Here is a 17,217-nt window from a genome sequence, read left to right as displayed (position 1 = left end):
TATCTGTCACCAAAAAAAAAATAAAAAAAGGTTTAAAGCTCTTTCCCAGTGATCATCACTATAACAGTCACAATAAATCTTTCATCATTTATGGCTGACATTAATAAACAGTTGTGCTGTCACACTTAACACAATTTAAATAAGGATATATATATATATATATATATAGACAGATATCTATCTATATATATATATATATTTTTTTTTTTTTTGATTATCTACAGACAATGAAACTTGTTCAACGAAACCCAATCCAACAGTGACTGTCTGTTATTAAGATACAGCTAACTGAAAAGCTACGACACAACAAAGCTGATTTATCAGATGGCTTTAATGACACAGCACACAAGTTTGAGTATAAAACATTGTTTGTCTATTATTTGACTCTCCATGACCCCCCCCCACACCCCCAGCACCCCTTCTAGAAACTCACACTAAGACACATTTGGTAAAAACTTGTACAAAAGTTGCACTTGCAAAACAAATGTATACACTTAGTGTATTGCGTACACGCCGCCACAGTAGATATACTTGAGAATGATATTTGAAAGAAACCAAAATAAAATAAAATATTTTAATAAAACGCAACAGACTTAACACACTTTTTGAACTTAACATAAGATACGCTTAAAATATAGATGGATACAGAATCACGAGTACTTTTTTTGTTGTTGTTATGCTATAGTAGTACATAAAAACTTTTTTTGTTGTTGTTGGTTTTCAAAATTAACATCAAAAACAACTGCTAATAACACATTTTGAACGACACACACGGGTAAGTACCATACGAAACAATCTCAATTTTGTGCTTTTTTTTCTTTCTATTTTAATATGGGATGTCATCCCAAGTGTTTGATAATTATAAGTGTACACCCGTAGAAAGGCAAATCTTGATCGGATTAGATGGGTGGGGGGGGGGGGTCATAATGGTCCCTCATACAGAAGGGAGGCTTGGTTTGGATTTACTTCATGAGGTATGCTAATTGTAATGTCCAGGTCAAAAGAAAGATTAACAGACACACCTCTAAATTAAAAACCAAAGCAGCATGAGCTTCAGAACACAACGTTTATGGTCTACAATCTTAAATAAACTCTTAACACATGAATGCTCCAGTAGCAACTCAGTTTACAGTCACAGTCAACAAGAAATAAATCACAGAACTTTTCACAAAAAAAAACAAAAACAAGAGTGCATATGTCAAATAAGGCCAATATTAAAATTCACTTGGAGTAAAACGATCCTCAAGATGTAGATATACAGAGTGCAAGATTAACATCAAACGCTGTACAAAATGGACAGCCAAGTGCCCAGATAAGCTTCAAAAAGTCTTGAAAAGGAGTACATTTGTGTTGGTGGGGAAGCTTTGATCATTCCAAAAAAAATGATTAGAACAAGCTTAGATCCCTGTTAGAGAGCTACAAAAGACAACTGTAAATATTACAGACCGAGCTTTTCAAAGCTTTATAAATTCATCTGTGTGTAACAGGTCCCCCGCGACAACGAAGTTCACCTCGGTAAAAGCCCCCCCCCCGGCCTTCTCCCCCAACCAGTCATTACCAGTTAGTCGATTGCAAGGAGTGACTACAGCGAGAAAAAGACAAACATGAAGATGCCGACGGAGCAGACGCAAAACAGGCCAATATTGAGGAGAAGTTTGACTCGCGGGGGCTCGTGCAGCATTTCCGCAATCACCCTGGCGTTGTCCTGGGGCGTTTTTGGCTGAGCGTCCTGCGATGGCTCCTTAAAGCCGCAAAACCAGTCCAGGACGCGAATACAGCGGCTGGCCTCGTGGCGTTCTCCCTCATCCAGTTTTCCAAACCTGTCGGCGGGGGTGGTGGCGGGCGACGGCTCTGCGCTGGGAGTGGCCGGGTCGTGATCGGTGAACGGGACCAGGAGTTTGATATCGGCGCCGTCCAGACACCTTTCCTTTCTGACATCCGGGGGCAAACCTTTGTGCAAGCTCGCGTCGCCATTGCAGTGGCTCTTCTCAGTCAGCCCGTACATTTGCTCTCTGTCCTTTTTGCTCTCGGGCAACTTTTCGACGTGACGGAGTCCCCACACCGTTGTGGTGCGAATCTGCTCCTCATCCGGCGGAGATGTGAGAAGACTGACCACCACAGCCACAAAACCCGAGATCCAGAACAGACCGGCTGCCACATACATGTAGTGGACGTGAACGATGAAAGCAGGTCGGGTGTCTGGTTGGTCGCAGCGAGGCTGGCGGTACATAAAAGCCAGGATGAGTCGGATGGTACCCAGAATGAAACCGGTCATGCCTCCCCAGAATGCCCCTTTTTCATTGCACCGCTTCCAGAACACGCCAAGCAGGAAGAGGGCGGCGATGGGCGGGGTGAGGTAGCCGGCCACCTCCTGGATGTAAAGGTAGGTCTGGCCGCCTTGCATCTCGATGATGACGGGAACCCAGGCGATACTGATGACCACCATGACCACCACAAAAAGGCGACCCACGATGAGCAGCTCGCGCTGGGACGCCTTCTTTCGAGCCGTTTGGTAGATGTCCAGGGTGAAGATGGTGCTCGCGCTATTGAAGATCGAGTCGAGATCACTCATCAGGGCGGCGATCATGACCGCCATCATCAGGCCGCGGAGTCCCACGGGCATCACGGCCATGACCAGGCGGGGGTACGCGATGTTGGAGCAGCCCGCCTGAGAGCCGCACACCGCCATGCAGTGCTCGGGCCCGATGCAGGCGATCTCGTCTGCGAACAGGATGCGGGAGATCATGCCCGGGATGACAATGACAAACATGGGAAGGATCTTCAGGATGCCCGCCATGAGCGTCGAGCACTTAGCGTGAGCAATGTTCTTTGCTGCAAGCACTCGCTGAACTATGACCTGGTCAGCACACCAGTACCAAATGGAGGCGGTGGTTTGGCCGAGAATGAAGCCCGGCCATGGAATGTCTTCATCCAAGGGGCCGTGGAGAATGCGAAGGGAGTTGGGTTTGGGATGGATCCGGCAGGAGGGAGAATAGGAATAGTTCCCAGTGGCCAAGATGGCGGTAACATTGGGGACGGCTTCCATATACTTCGATCTGACGCCTTCGAGCCCACCCACTTTAACGAGGCTGATGATGGTTAATGTTAAAGCTCCGCCGATCATCAACACGGCCTGAAGAGCATCTGTGTACAAAACAGCCACCAGCCCGCCGGTGACAGTGAGAAGCGCGGTCATGCTAATGAGCAGGACTATAGACAGGTAAAGATTCCACCCGAGGGACTCCTGGATGAAGAGCGCGCCGGCGTACAAGTCTACCGACAGCTTGGTGAAAATGTAGAGGAGAACCGACAGGGAAGCAAAATAGACCTTGAGTCGATTGCCGCCGTAACGTTTGGACAGGTATTCGGGCATGGTGAACACTCCCGAGTGGATGTACACAGGAATGAACACCCAGCCGAGCAGCTGCAGAAGCAGAAGGGCGTTGAATTCCCAGGCTCCCACCGCAAAGCCACCCGCCGCTCCCGAGCCGGCCAGTCCGATGAAATGTTCGCTGCCGATATTACTCACGAAGAGCGAGGCGCCGATCACTATCCACGTCATGGAGCGTCCGGCCAGAAAGTAGCCGCTCACGGTGCTGCGGTTGGCTTTCCACATGGCGAAAAACCCGATGACAAGCACGAGGACGAAGTACAGCGCGACCACCGCGATGTCGGCCGCTTCCATTCCAGGCCCCATTTTGACAGATGACGTGAAAATCAAAACTTCTTGGCGGAAATTGAAACAGCGGCAGCCGTTTGACACCAAAGAGGATAAGAAAAAAGTGCAGAAATGCCCCGCTTTGGTTTGCTGTCTGGATGGAAGCTGTAGTCTCCACGGTCTGGTCTAATTCGCTAAGCTGCGCTTCGGATCGGGGTTATCCACCGGCACTCAGGTTGCCTTAGTTTTTAGAGGGCGCTGGTGGGCCTCTGGTCAAGAAAAGTCAGGAGTTTTTGTTCCTGCAAGACACCAAAGGCAAAGAAAAACACCTCATTAGAGGTTTTATTGAAGACGGAAAGGTTTCTGGACACGACATTTACAAGGCATAAACATGAAATAGGCTTTGGCATTTTAGTACTCAAAACAAATAAGATAAATAAGGCAACCAAAGGACACGACATTTACAAGGCATAAACATGAAATAGGTGTTTGGCATTTTAGTACCCAAAACAAATAAGATAAATAAGGCAACCAATAACATGGCGGATGCACATTTGCTCAATAGTGGCGAAAAGTTGCGAGGTGAACATCAGGTTAATGTTCAAATTGGTTTAGCCTTGCGGTTTAATCTTTTGGGCAAAAAAACAAAAAAAAAACCAAGATTAAGCACGGCCACTGTAAACTTGCAAAGAAGCTTAATATTATGTAAGCAATCAAAGAGTCACAACACAAACATGCAGTGGTACTTGAATGAACTCATGCGAGGTCTAACTTGCATGCCAAAAAATTCCAAAATTCATCAGTTACGAGTATGCCTGTTTGTCATGTAAAAAGGGATGAAAACTAAAAGTCATCTAAGTCAAAGGTTATAAATCCAAAAGAAAATCGGCAGGGAAAAAAAAAAAATCACATGACATTTGGTCTTCGTAAAGCAGAACGAAAGACGATCTGTTCCTGACATATTCAAATCAATTTGTAAAATTAACGTAATGCTCGCCGTCTTGTGTGACCCGCAGCATTAAAATTGCATTTTTAAAAAAACAAGAGTAGAAAGAATAGTGAAACTGGCTATTTTATTTCTTTTTTTTGTTGTTGTTGTTGTTGATGCTCCCTTTGACAGCACATAACGTTTTTTTGTATGACCACATTTCCATTTAGACCACAAATGTACAGAAGCATGATGGTTGAGAATTATTTTTTTAAAATTTGAACAATTCCGGGGCGGCGTTGTGAAATTTAGCACTCACACTTTATGTGTTGAAAGCTGGCATCTGAAATCCACCCAGTAATTAGGCACTAGGCCACGCCCCCTAAAGACACGGGGACCGAACCAGACTGCAAATAGCGCACATTAAAATTAAAAGATTTGATTCGGGTAGCCGAGTGACACCAAAAGGCGAAACCTCCGTGCCACATGTTGTCGTAGATCCGTGCGAGCCCAGCGGATCAACGCCTGCAAAAAAGTTGCCCAAATAACATGAATGGTGTCGGGTCAGGGGGGTGTCGGGGGGGCCGGCGGAATATCCTTAAAAACAGGGCCATACTTCATCTGCATGACAATCGGTGTAAATGAGGGCACGGGGGGGGGGGGGGGGGGGGGGGGGGGGTTAGGTAACAACTGTTGCAGACGTTCCAGTAAATGAAGTGAATCAACGACCGCAGGATCGTCTGAAGCTCGTCTAGGACGGCGTCAACCAACAGCATAGCAGACACCATTGTGGCGCGAAAACAGACACCTTGACCACAGACGCCCCGAAACCTGAGGCTCGAATGAGCCCATCATTTGCCCAGCAAATTCTGATCTCAATGGACTCTTGACCAACCAGATGATGTCAACACCCCACCACATAACTCACAACTGCATAAAAAGAGCTTCAAGTCAGATAGTTTGGGGTCATTCTGCAAACGCTCCACTCAGACTCTGCTGTAGGCATTAGAATCCTCTGTTGGGGAAATACACTTGGTGAAGTTATTTTGTCGCTGATTGAGTAATCTTTGCACACACAAAAAAAAAAAACCCAACACGCTAAGGAACCAGTAACTCTAAATGGGTACATTTTATTCAGCTTGCTTTAAAATGGTGCCCCCGATGTGATGATCATAAATTCTGCGTATTGAATATTTTTTTGATTTGGGAGATGGTCGGTACGATGGTGTCACCGTCTAGAGCAGGGGTGTCAAAACCATTTTCGTCGCGGGCCACATTTTAGTTACCATTACTGTTGGAGGGCCATTCCGACTGAAATCATATGAAGAAGTCAAGAATAACGGTTTCTTGAACTATTGTTTAAGTTACTGTAATGGGGTGTTTGGCAACAAGATAATGTATACATTATCTCTCTTATTTATTACATGTGAGAATTAAAAATTGTGGTACATATTTTAGCAATCCTCATGGAAGTTGCCATGTTTGATTTGCTTTTGCAGGCCACATAAAATGGTGTGGCGGGCCAAATCTGGCCCCCGGGCCTCGACTTTGACACCAGTAGTCTAGAGTATCTCCAAATTTGATTAATTTTAACCGTGTTAAATAAACTGAGATTTAAGCGTGGTAATATAGGACACGAATTGTTTAAACGTGGTAATAGAGGACACTTACTGTTGAAGCACAGTAACATAGGACGCCGACCGTTTAACCGTGGTAACAGAGGACATGGCCCGATTATTAACTGTGGTGACATTTCGAGGACACGGATCGGTGTGTAGTTTAACCGTGGCAACAGAGGACACGGACAGATGATATTAACTGTGGTAACAGAGAACACGGATCAGTAATCAGTGATAAAACCGAGGTAACAAAGACTCTAAAACGAGGCAACGGAAGACTCGTTGCCTCGTCGTAGACTGGCCTGAAATCAAACCCGGTTCCAAATTGTGACATTTTGGTTCACGTTGGGACAAAATCAAAAAACTAATGTGGTAGGAATTTGTTTAAATTTGAAATAGTAAAAAACAATTTTTTTTTTTTATTTTATTTTATTTATTTATTTTTTTTATGAGTTCTTCTGCCAATTGCCCCGCCTGACAACGACCTTACTGACACGGACAGACGATGAAACCGGGTAAATTTTATTCAGGTTCCTTACAGTCGATCCCCGCTAATCACGGGGGATAGGAACTGGGGGAAAATGTTGACAAACTTTCATACATTTTCTTTTTAGGAATAAAACTTCTCATCTGTCTCGTTTTCAATGAACACTTAGGCCTAGGAAGCTGCTATTAATCTACGGTGGTCGTGATGGTGGTAGTTGGAGAGCCATGTATTTTTTTCTTTGGTGGTGCTGAGTGTAAAAAAAAAAAAGTTTGGAGAACCTCCATTTTAGAGCACTGACACATAAAATGTCAGTGCGATTATGTACAAACAAGAAATAAATATATAAAGCACAAACTAAATAAAAAGCATGCACTTGAATTTTCCAAGTCGAGCTAAGGCCCCCATGGGAGCTGCTGAATATTTACATTTAGAACACTAAAAATCCATGGTCACTGAAATTGAATATGATTTAGAACGAACAAAGTATGCTCTTGAATTGTTGACTCCTTTGAAAGAACTAATTTTGGATTAGTTTTTGTTTGTACGAGTTATAGAAGCCTGTATAGGAATTTCGTAGGATTTTATTTGTAATCTCATGCACTGAGGTATTTTTCTGGATTCCTTCGAAGAGTTGAATGTTTTTGTATTCCTGAAAGTTTAAAGCAAAAATACACTGTTCCTCTTGGAAATGATGTCCAAATACACGGGTTTTGAGACAAAACGTATGTTTAGTCAGCTATGCCTCTAAAAACAGCCCATCTTGTAAAGTTTACAATCGAATTATCGCTGGCACTAACCTCCAAACAAAAAAACTGACTGATTTACATTCAGATGTCAAATCAATTCGTATCGCCCTTATCTTTTAGTAACAGAATGAACAAAGTCTAGTGTGTCCGACAAGTAACTCCTCGCAGGAGCGATGAAACTGGAGACGGGCCAGGTATTTTTGTTTTTGTGTTGCAACAAGACACGAGACCCAGTGTGCACAAAGCTGACAGAAGTCAATCAACTAAGCCCTGAGGATTAGATTTACTGGTACAACAATGCATATGCACACACTTTATTCTCTAATGCCGACTGAACTCTTCCCACATCCACTGCCCCCCCCCCCCAACCTCACTGGCTACCTGCACAACAAAGCTGACGCATGCAGAATGCCTCGCAAGGTTGCACAGCAACTTGGATGGAAAAATGTTCCTTTAATTCACTGTGCGAAGTGACCGACTGATTTAGTCATGCGAATAATGGTCACTTATTAGAAGACTGTAAGAGGATTTCACTTACTTTTTCAACTCAAAGTAGGAATCAGGGTCTCTAAAACGGATTCATGCATTACCATAACATTCACACATTGTACACTGACCAGCCAACAAAAGAAAAAGATCCAATACAAGAGCTGGACCAAATCTTCTTCGAGTAATAATGTTCCATTTTGATTGATGTTGTCAGGGTGGTATTTAACAATGTTTTCTTTTGTGGTTGTTGGTTGGAAGTACTACTATGTTGTGGCTGTTTGTGCATGCTGTACAATACATCCATATCTTTGCATTTCCTATAGCTCTTTTCCACGGGGCCCATGGTCAATTTAGAGTCTTTAATAAACCAAAAATGCATGTTTTGGGAATGCATGTTAGAGCAACAAATTAATTAAAAAGAGCAATTATTAATTTTGGGGGGGTGACACATCATCATTACCCCAATAAAAAGTTACTCACCACCTTTTTTACATACACACACAACTGCCACTCGTCTATACATTAAGGACATATTTTTTACCACAAGTCATCAAATTCTTTTTCATTTATTATATAAGATTTGGTTGCCAGAGGCAAGATTTGAAACCAGAACCTCAGAGACATAAGGCTGATGTGCTAACCACATCAATAAGCGGCCTATGAGAACACAGGAGTGACAGAAGGCTTTTTTTAGGGTGAATTATGCAACCCAATTAAAAAAAAAATACCCCATAGCCTTTTATGGCTGTTGGCCCCTAAGGTTGGGAACCCATATTGTATCATTTCTACATTAGTCACTTGTGTCTACACACACTGATGTTACAAGAAGCCAGGAGTTAAAATTGAAGACAGAACTTTATAAAGGTGAAAATGAAACAGAGTATTGTGAAACACTAAACAGGCTTCTTTTTTTGAGTGGGTGAAATTTATTTGTCTGACCCAATAAAAAGTGACTTGTGACCCATTTTGGTTCCGGGCTCCTGAGGTTGGAAACCTCCGTAGTAGAAGGTGAGAAATTTCTAGAAGAATCACTCGCGTGGCTTTTTCTGCAGCGTAGCTGACGAGCCTCCGTATCGCTACATAAAACGTTCGCCAATACGCATTTTAAATTAATAAATATTCATTTCTGGTACGTAAAATAAAGACAATCCCGAATTTTGGATGTTTAGCAAGACACGTGAAGGCACCTCGAAACATGAATCAACTGCTTTACAATCCGAGCGAATACACATTTCTCAACGCGCTTCTCTAAACAAACAAGCGAAAAAAGAATACGTCGTACATATATGTGCATAAATAGATACGTATACACAAGTATGAGCAAAAGTGGTGGTCAGGGTGATAACTGAAGAGTATAACAACATGTACCTTTCAAGCTAGCGTCTGGATGCGAGATGCGATGGCAACACCCCCCCCCCCCCACGAGAGGAGGTGAGGATGGGCAAGTCAACAGCAAGACGAAGAGGAGGAGGAGAAGCCCAGATTGTCTCGTCGCTTAGCCTCGTTGGAAGTTGTCCCTCTGTGTCTTTGTGGGTGTGCTGCTTTCTGCATGACGGACTTGAGTTGAACAAGTCAGAGCTCCTCACCGCCTCTCCTCCTTTTAGCGAGTGGACGTATTTCTAACGCCACGCCCCACACGTGTGGCTCACCCGTGACGCGTCAAGCTGGAGAAACAACACACACGCAATAAGTAATAATAATTATAATCATGATAATAATAATAATAATACCAGAAGAGAATTATCTCAACACTCTTTTTCTGCAAATCGGCAAATGCATTTTCTTCCGCCTCAAGACACGCCCCTGAATGCATTTCTCTTTATTTTAACAGAGGTGAAGTCATACACAAAAAAAGAATTAAAGGGGGAGAAGTAAATATTTCACCAGCTTTATTTATTCGGAATTTTTGGTGAATAATTTCACGTTGATTAAATCACAGAAAGTGCCACAACTCCCCATTCAACTGACTGGTGAGAGAATTTGTAATCGGATTAGGGGGTGGCACATACCCTCAGATCAAGGCTGGGGAACATTCTAGATTTATTAATAAGTTTATTGTTATACATGATGAGCACAGGCTTACATGGCGGCAGCACAATGGCCTAGTGCAGTGATTCCCAACCTTTATTGGCAAATTTAGTGAATCGGGGTAACTTTCTGCAGCACACTTGATAATAAAAGCCATCGGGAGTTCAAAGCGCTGCCTTCCTGTGTGGAGCTTGCATGTTCTACCTTTGTGTGGATGTTACATCTTTCTTCCCACATTGTTGGTCTATATATGACAACCATTCCGTGGTGTAGCCCACCTCTTGCCAAAAAAGCAATAGACTCTGATTTACCTGCAACCTAAATGAGGATAAGCCTGATAGAAAATAGATGGATGGGTTACATGTTCTTATTTTTCAAATTACATGGTGGGTTGATCCCACGTATGGTGCTGGGGCCACAGATTTCCCACCCATGGTCTTCAGAAAAAAAAAAAAAACAACATAAAATAGGAATTTTCATTTTATTGTTTTGTTTCCATTTTAATTCTTCTAAGAAAACCCTGGAAAGTTAAGTTATTGATGGATTTATCAAAACAAAACATGAATTATTGCAATAAATAGGCCTTTGCAAAGCATCTTTTAGCATGGAAACAAAAGGACATCAATGCCCTAGGATGAAACATGCCATTCATATTGTCCCAAGCTGTCCAATGCCACGGTTACTGAGTCATCGTTGTATATGGTTGTTACAGTCCTCCGCCTTCAGTGGAATATTCCACTATTTACATTGTAACTTTTGAAGAGGTCATACAGTCAATCATAGTGCATGTGATAAAGAGGCATGTGACTGTCTTCATGACATAGTCATCTAATCTTTTTTTTTTAATGCTGTAGTGTCAGTGGGAGATAACAAGGAGAGGAGAACCGTTGACTTTCATCAAAACATCCTGCAACGGCAGACAAGGCTCTGCATATTACAGGGGGAGGGAAGGCGAGTAAATTTCCACTAGCTCTTCTGGTCCGATACGTTGTAAATTTCCATTTCGAAGAAAACTATGTTTCCCAGCGAGCCTTGCGCGACGGTGACGTATGTGTTTATATATGTATATATGTCCGTCGCGTGACCCCCAAACGAGTTAAATGTATTAAGTACCCATCTCCAACGCCCACGTTTTGACACACTCCTCGAAACAAATAGAACGTTCTAAAGTTTTATTCATCATATCGTTGAACCTATTTCATCTCACCAGAAAATTTAACGTCAATAACAGCGGCAACTTGCGGAAGTTCCGCCTGGGGAAACGGGGGGGAGGGATAATAAATGAACAAACATTGACTGGCAGGCAGATAGACAGACAGACAGAGAGATCATTAGCAACATTTTATTGTCTTTGTATTATTAGAAATAGTAATTTCAATGTGCAACTGGAGAGAATTAAATCTTCTGTATTCTATATGGCATTGGGGAGCTCTTGTGTATTTTAATTAATTTTATTTAGCAATTTATGATTGTATGATTATTATTGCCTTGTGTTTTATGTACAATATTGTGACACCTGCAGTGGTTGTATAAATAAATAAAATATATCATACTTGCAGGTGGCATGGTGGTCGATTGGTTTGCATGTAAGCCTCACAGTGCAGAGGTGCAGGATTCGATTTCGGGCCAGGAGAGAAGGCCTTGAAGGCCCTGACTGCACTCAACTGACAAATTTGAAAATCTGCCTGGCATGACATCATATTTTCAAGTGTCGGCTGACCTGACGGCAGTTTTGCACACTGACTCTTTTGTGTGTATGTGTGTGGTTTACACCGCAATTCACAAAACTATTTGCCAGTTTGCACATGACGAAACCCCAAAAGCAAAATGCGCACACTGGAATTGCGACATGCAAACTAACCTAATAGCTTTTGGTGGACTTCGGATGACTTTTTAGATTTGTTGGATGTTAGTTATATTTATTAAAATTGATGAAAAGCATCAATATGTGTGCTGATCCTTTTGTCAGTGTTGAAAAATGTGTAGAACATCTCAGTTAGGTTTGGGGTAAGGGAGCCTCTTTTTGATGGTTAGTTAGCCTCAGGGCCAATGAGTTGGTTAAGGCGCCCCTGCACAGGAATGTGAGAGGACATGGATAGAACATGCAAACTCGACACAGGAGGAGCTGAGATACGACACCTAAACTGCCGAATGAGATGATGGGCCCTTACACGCACAAACACTTGGAATGCTGTTTCACTCTGACTTTGCAGATGCACAAGTCAATTGCATGTGGTCGCATGTGCACAACATACTTCTATTGCTTTGGGATGCAAGGGGGCAACATTCACAGCCAGCCAACTACTTGTGGGTAAGCCACATTCAAAACACGCAGTCTAAAACTGCACAGCACGTGTCATCCACACACGCACACACGCAAAACTGCAGGTCTAGTTCAATAGAGCTGGCCCCTCAAGTCACACAAAAGTGCAAACGGTTGCACTTTGCGCAAAGTTTCACCGAGGTGTGTTAAATATCCTTTTAGGTAACAAACAGCGAGACAGCAAGGATGAAAACAAGCACCTTGGCAGCAGTAACAACAAAATCATTGTCTCCTACCTCCCAGTGGTTCAACTTGTCTTTGACTGTCACAGTTACTTTGTGAGTTAACAAGGGGGGTTGGGGGGCGGGTACTTTTTTCACATAGAGACAGATAGTTTTTTTTTTTTTTGGTGCCTTAATAAATAAAATTGGCATTTACAAACTGCATTTTGTATTTCATTTGGTTGTCTCTGTGTGATATTAAAATTGGTTTGATGAATCGAAACTTTTGTACATGACAAATATGCAAAGAACACAGAAATCAGGAAGGGGGTAAATACTATTTCACAGCACTGTATGGGAGGTACATGAAGCAAATTTCTGTCAAAAAATACTTCCGCCGTTCACTAAGCTTAAGTGTCACATCAAATTTCTAATTTTATTTACACAGTTTAGCAGTTTTCATTCATTAAAAAGGCAATACAGAAAAAATAAACCATCGGATAATGGATGAATGGAAATGTACTGGACAAAAAAAAAAAACACTCCCTTCATCACATATAAACACAAACACACTCTGCACGCGCGCGCACACACACACACACACACACACACACACACAACACATATTGACTTAAGACACGGCAAGGCGCTCCGGATCTAGGTAAGGGAAGACAATTTTGGTTGAACTGAAATACAGGACCATAGTACCACTTCTGTGGATTGTCGAAACCACTGATTCCCAACCACTGTTGTTAGTTTATAGTGACAGATTTCGACCAAAGTGCTGTGGGAAATGATCTCATTTCACATCGTTAAGTGTTAAAATTAACTTGCTGATGGTGTAGTGGTACATTCAACTGACTTGTGTGTGGGCAGCGTGGTATCGGTGTCCACTCAGGGATGGTGTGGATGTGGGTGTGAAGGGTTGTTTGGCTTGATATGTGCCCTGTGACTGACTGGCGACCAATTCAAGGTGTAGTCCGCCTTCCATTATAAGTCAGCCGGGATAGGCTTCAGCAACTCTCCACGACCCCTTTCAAGAAAAGCAGTGTTAAAAATGGATGGATGGATAGATTTAATTTTTTTTTTCTCCATATGCACCTTTATATACTGACGTTAACGAAGTGTAGTGACAGGTGGAAAGAAAACACATTGTGGCTACAGTTTCCCCTCAAAGACCGTAATAACAATGAACCCATATAAAGGTTTAATTGCCATTATTCACAACAACTGGATGGATAATATCTTAAAATTAAAAGGATAATAGTTGTTCAAGTTACTGTAGAAGGGGTTTAGTAACAAAAAAAAATGCTGCAATATGAGAAAATTTTCATTTGCTACATATGACACTTTGAAATTTTGATAGATTTTAGCATGATGTTGGGCGACCGGATGTGGCCGCTGGGTCTGAGTATTAAACCTGTGGATTAAAAGCTCTTCAAGAAGACGGTAGAAGGTACAACTAATCTGTCCCTTGTGTTCAACGAAGCAAATTATGAAAATATTTATTGGGACAAGACAATAATTATTTCAGTATTCATACTTTTTGTGTTGCTGCTTGGTGGTGTATGTTGAGGTTTTTCTAAAGTAACACCTATGCCTTGATTGAATTAAGGCTGCAGGCGCAGTGGGTCGATGTGGTGAAAGCTGTAAAACCATCACCACAAACCAACCAAAGATGGTTTTGGTGAATAACATCGGTCAACAAGTTCTTACATTTTTTTTTTTGGTCTGAGATGTATAAACCCTATTCCAAAGATGTTGGGATGTTGTGTTGAACTTAAAAAAAAATATTAAAATAAAGAGTACCATGATGTACAAATCGTGTTCAACCGATGTTTGTCATGAGGTGAGATGGTGGAGGACCAAAAAAGCAGGATGGCAAAGTGTACTGAACAAAATATATGAACAAAAACACTTACAGGGCACACTCAAAAAAATAAATAACTCACAGACTCAACAGCGAGTGGTTGGCGTGGCAGTCCTCATAAATAAAAAGTCTGACGACAAAATGACAGGTGCAGCGCTGGAGGAGAAGCCCTCCGACGCCACCTGCTGGAGACAAAGAGAACAAAACCGTGACACCCCCCCAAAAGGATGGATCCGAGATGTCCAAACGTCACCCAGTGGTGGCCGCTAGACATGCGGTGGTAAACTGACACGGGTAAGTGCGCCGCTGGAACAGGAACAAATGACAGACACCGGACGTGCACTGCCGGAACAGAAATGTGTGGCGACTGTACAAATTTCTAATTTTATTTACACAGTTTAGCAGTTTTCATTCATTAAAAAGGCAATACAGAAAAAATAAACCATCGGATAATGGATGAATGGAAATGTACTGGACAAAAAAAAAAAACACTCCCTTCATCACATATAAACACAAACACACTCTGCACGCGCGCGCACACACACACACACACACACACACACACACACAACACATATTGACTTAAGACACGGCAAGGCGCTCCGGATCTAGGTAAGGGAAGACAATTTTGGTTGAACTGAAATACAGGACCATAGTACCACTTCTGTGGATTGTCGAAACCACTGATTCCCAACCACTGTTGTTAGTTTATAGTGACAGATTTCGACCAAAGTGCTGTGGGAAATGATCTCATTTCACATCGTTAAGTGTTAAAATTAACTTGCTGATGGTGTAGTGGTACATTCAACTGACTTGTGTGTGGGCAGCGTGGTATCGGTGTCCACTCAGGGATGGTGTGGATGTGGGTGTGAAGGGTTGTTTGGCTTGATATGTGCCCTGTGACTGACTGGCGACCAATTCAAGGTGTAGTCCGCCTTCCATTATAAGTCAGCCGGGATAGGCTTCAGCAACTCTCCACGACCCCTTTCAAGAAAAGCAGTGTTAAAAATGGATGGATGGATAGATTTAATTTTTTTTTTCTCCATATGCACCTTTATATACTGACGTTAACGAAGTGTAGTGACAGGTGGAAAGAAAACACATTGTGGCTACAGTTTCCCCTCAAAGACCGTAATAACAATGAACCCATATAAAGGTTTAATTGCCATTATTCACAACAACTGGATGGATAATATCTTAAAATTAAAAGGATAATAGTTGTTCAAGTTACTGTAGAAGGGGTTTAGTAACAAAAAAAAATGCTGCAATATGAGAAAATTTTCATTTGCTACATATGACACTTTGAAATTTTGATAGATTTTAGCATGATGTTGGGCGACCGGATGTGGCCGCTGGGTCTGAGTATTAAACCTGTGGATTAAAAGCTCTTCAAGAAGACGGTAGAAGGTACAACTAATCTGTCCCTTGTGTTCAACGAAGCAAATTATGAAAATATTTATTGGGACAAGACAATAATTATTTCAGTATTCATACTTTTTGTGTTGCTGCTTGGTGGTGTATGTTGAGGTTTTTCTAAAGTAACACCTATGCCTTGATTGAATTAAGGCTGCAGGCGCAGTGGGTCGATGTGGTGAAAGCTGTAAAACCATCACCACAAACCAACCAAAGATGGTTTTGGTGAATAACATCGGTCAACAAGTTCTTACATTTTTTTTTTTGGTCTGAGATGTATAAACCCTATTCCAAAGATGTTGGGATGTTGTGTTGAACTTAAAAAAAAATATTAAAATAAAGAGTACCATGATGTACAAATCGTGTTCAACCGATGTTTGTCATGAGGTGAGATGGTGGAGGACCAAAAAAGCAGGATGGCAAAGTGTACTGAACAAAATATATGAACAAAAACACTTACAGGGCACACTCAAAAAAATAAATAACTCACAGACTCAACAGCGAGTGGTTGGCGTGGCAGTCCTCATAAATAAAAAGTCTGACGACAAAATGACAGGTGCAGCGCTGGAGGAGAAGCCCTCCGACGCCACCTGCTGGAGACAAAGAGAACAAAACCGTGACACCCCCCCAAAAGGATGGATCCGAGATGTCCAAACGTCACCCAGTGGTGGCCGCTAGACATGCGGTGGTAAACTGACACGGGTAAGTGCGCCGCTGGAACAGGAACAAATGACAGACACCGGACGTGCACTGCCGGAACAGAAATGTGTGGCGACTGTAGGACGTGCACCACCTAAACAGGGACAGGTAGTGGCAGCAGTACGTTGTAGGGAATACTGCAGGGATAAGGAAAGAGTACACCGACCTGTGTGCAATAATAATCCTGTGGTGATTAGCAGTATTAATGGTATTACTACTGCTACATCTATGGCTGAAGTAAAAACGGAGCTCTTGTTGGCTGCACTTCTGGAGACACAGGGAAAAAGAAACAAATGTAGTAATGGGTTGTTTGCAGCACAGGAAGCAAGTGGATCACTACAATAACCAAAGAAGTGGTTCACTTTTTTTTTCTGGGCATTTTGCAAGAAAACCCAAACATATTATGATTATTCTCTCAGTGTATTGAAAAGAGTTGTCTCAAAAGAACGATTTACAATAACGACATCATTTGTAATGCTATTTCCGTTGTTAATGCTGGCCAAGATTACTGGATACACACTGTAGATTAATACAAAAATAACAGGCTTGTTGCAGCCCTACTTTTAGAGCGCAGAGGCAAGGTACTTTCCAACAAGGTTTTACTTTATTCTATTGTTAGGCATACTTTCCATTAGTTCGAGCAATGTTATCTCATCCATCCATCCATCCATTTTCCGATCCGCTTTATCCTCACAAGGGTCACGGGAGGTGCTGGAGCCTATCCCAGCTGTCTTAAGGCAGTCGGCGGGGGGGGGGCACCCTGAACCAGTTGCCAGACAATCGCAGGGCACACAGA

General features: G+C 42.4%; 1 protein-coding gene across 1 annotated transcript; it reads right to left on the bottom strand.

Annotated features, from left to right (window-relative positions):
* Positions 1–313: 313 nt before the first annotated feature.
* slc5a3b (solute carrier family 5 member 3b) lies at positions 314–9,537 on the bottom strand. The gene is made up of 2 exons (XM_019895465.1): positions 9,296–9,537; positions 314–3,957 (listed from the first exon to the last, which is right to left on the bottom strand). The coding sequence occupies exon 2, from the start codon at positions 3,695–3,697 to the stop codon at positions 1,583–1,585; it is 2,115 nt and encodes a 704-aa protein (XP_019751024.1). The 5' UTR covers positions 3,698–3,957; positions 9,296–9,537; the 3' UTR covers positions 314–1,582.
* Positions 9,538–17,217: the final 7,680 nt, after the last annotated feature.

Source organism: Hippocampus comes, unplaced genomic scaffold (genome assembly GCF_001891065.2).
Source record: "Hippocampus comes isolate QL1 unplaced genomic scaffold, H_comes_QL1_v1.1 scaffold237, whole genome shotgun sequence".
Lineage (NCBI taxonomy): Eukaryota > Metazoa > Chordata > Actinopteri > Syngnathiformes > Syngnathidae > Hippocampus > Hippocampus comes.
The sequence above is the reverse complement of the archived record's forward strand: the minus strand, read 5'-3'. Positions and strand labels throughout refer to the sequence as shown.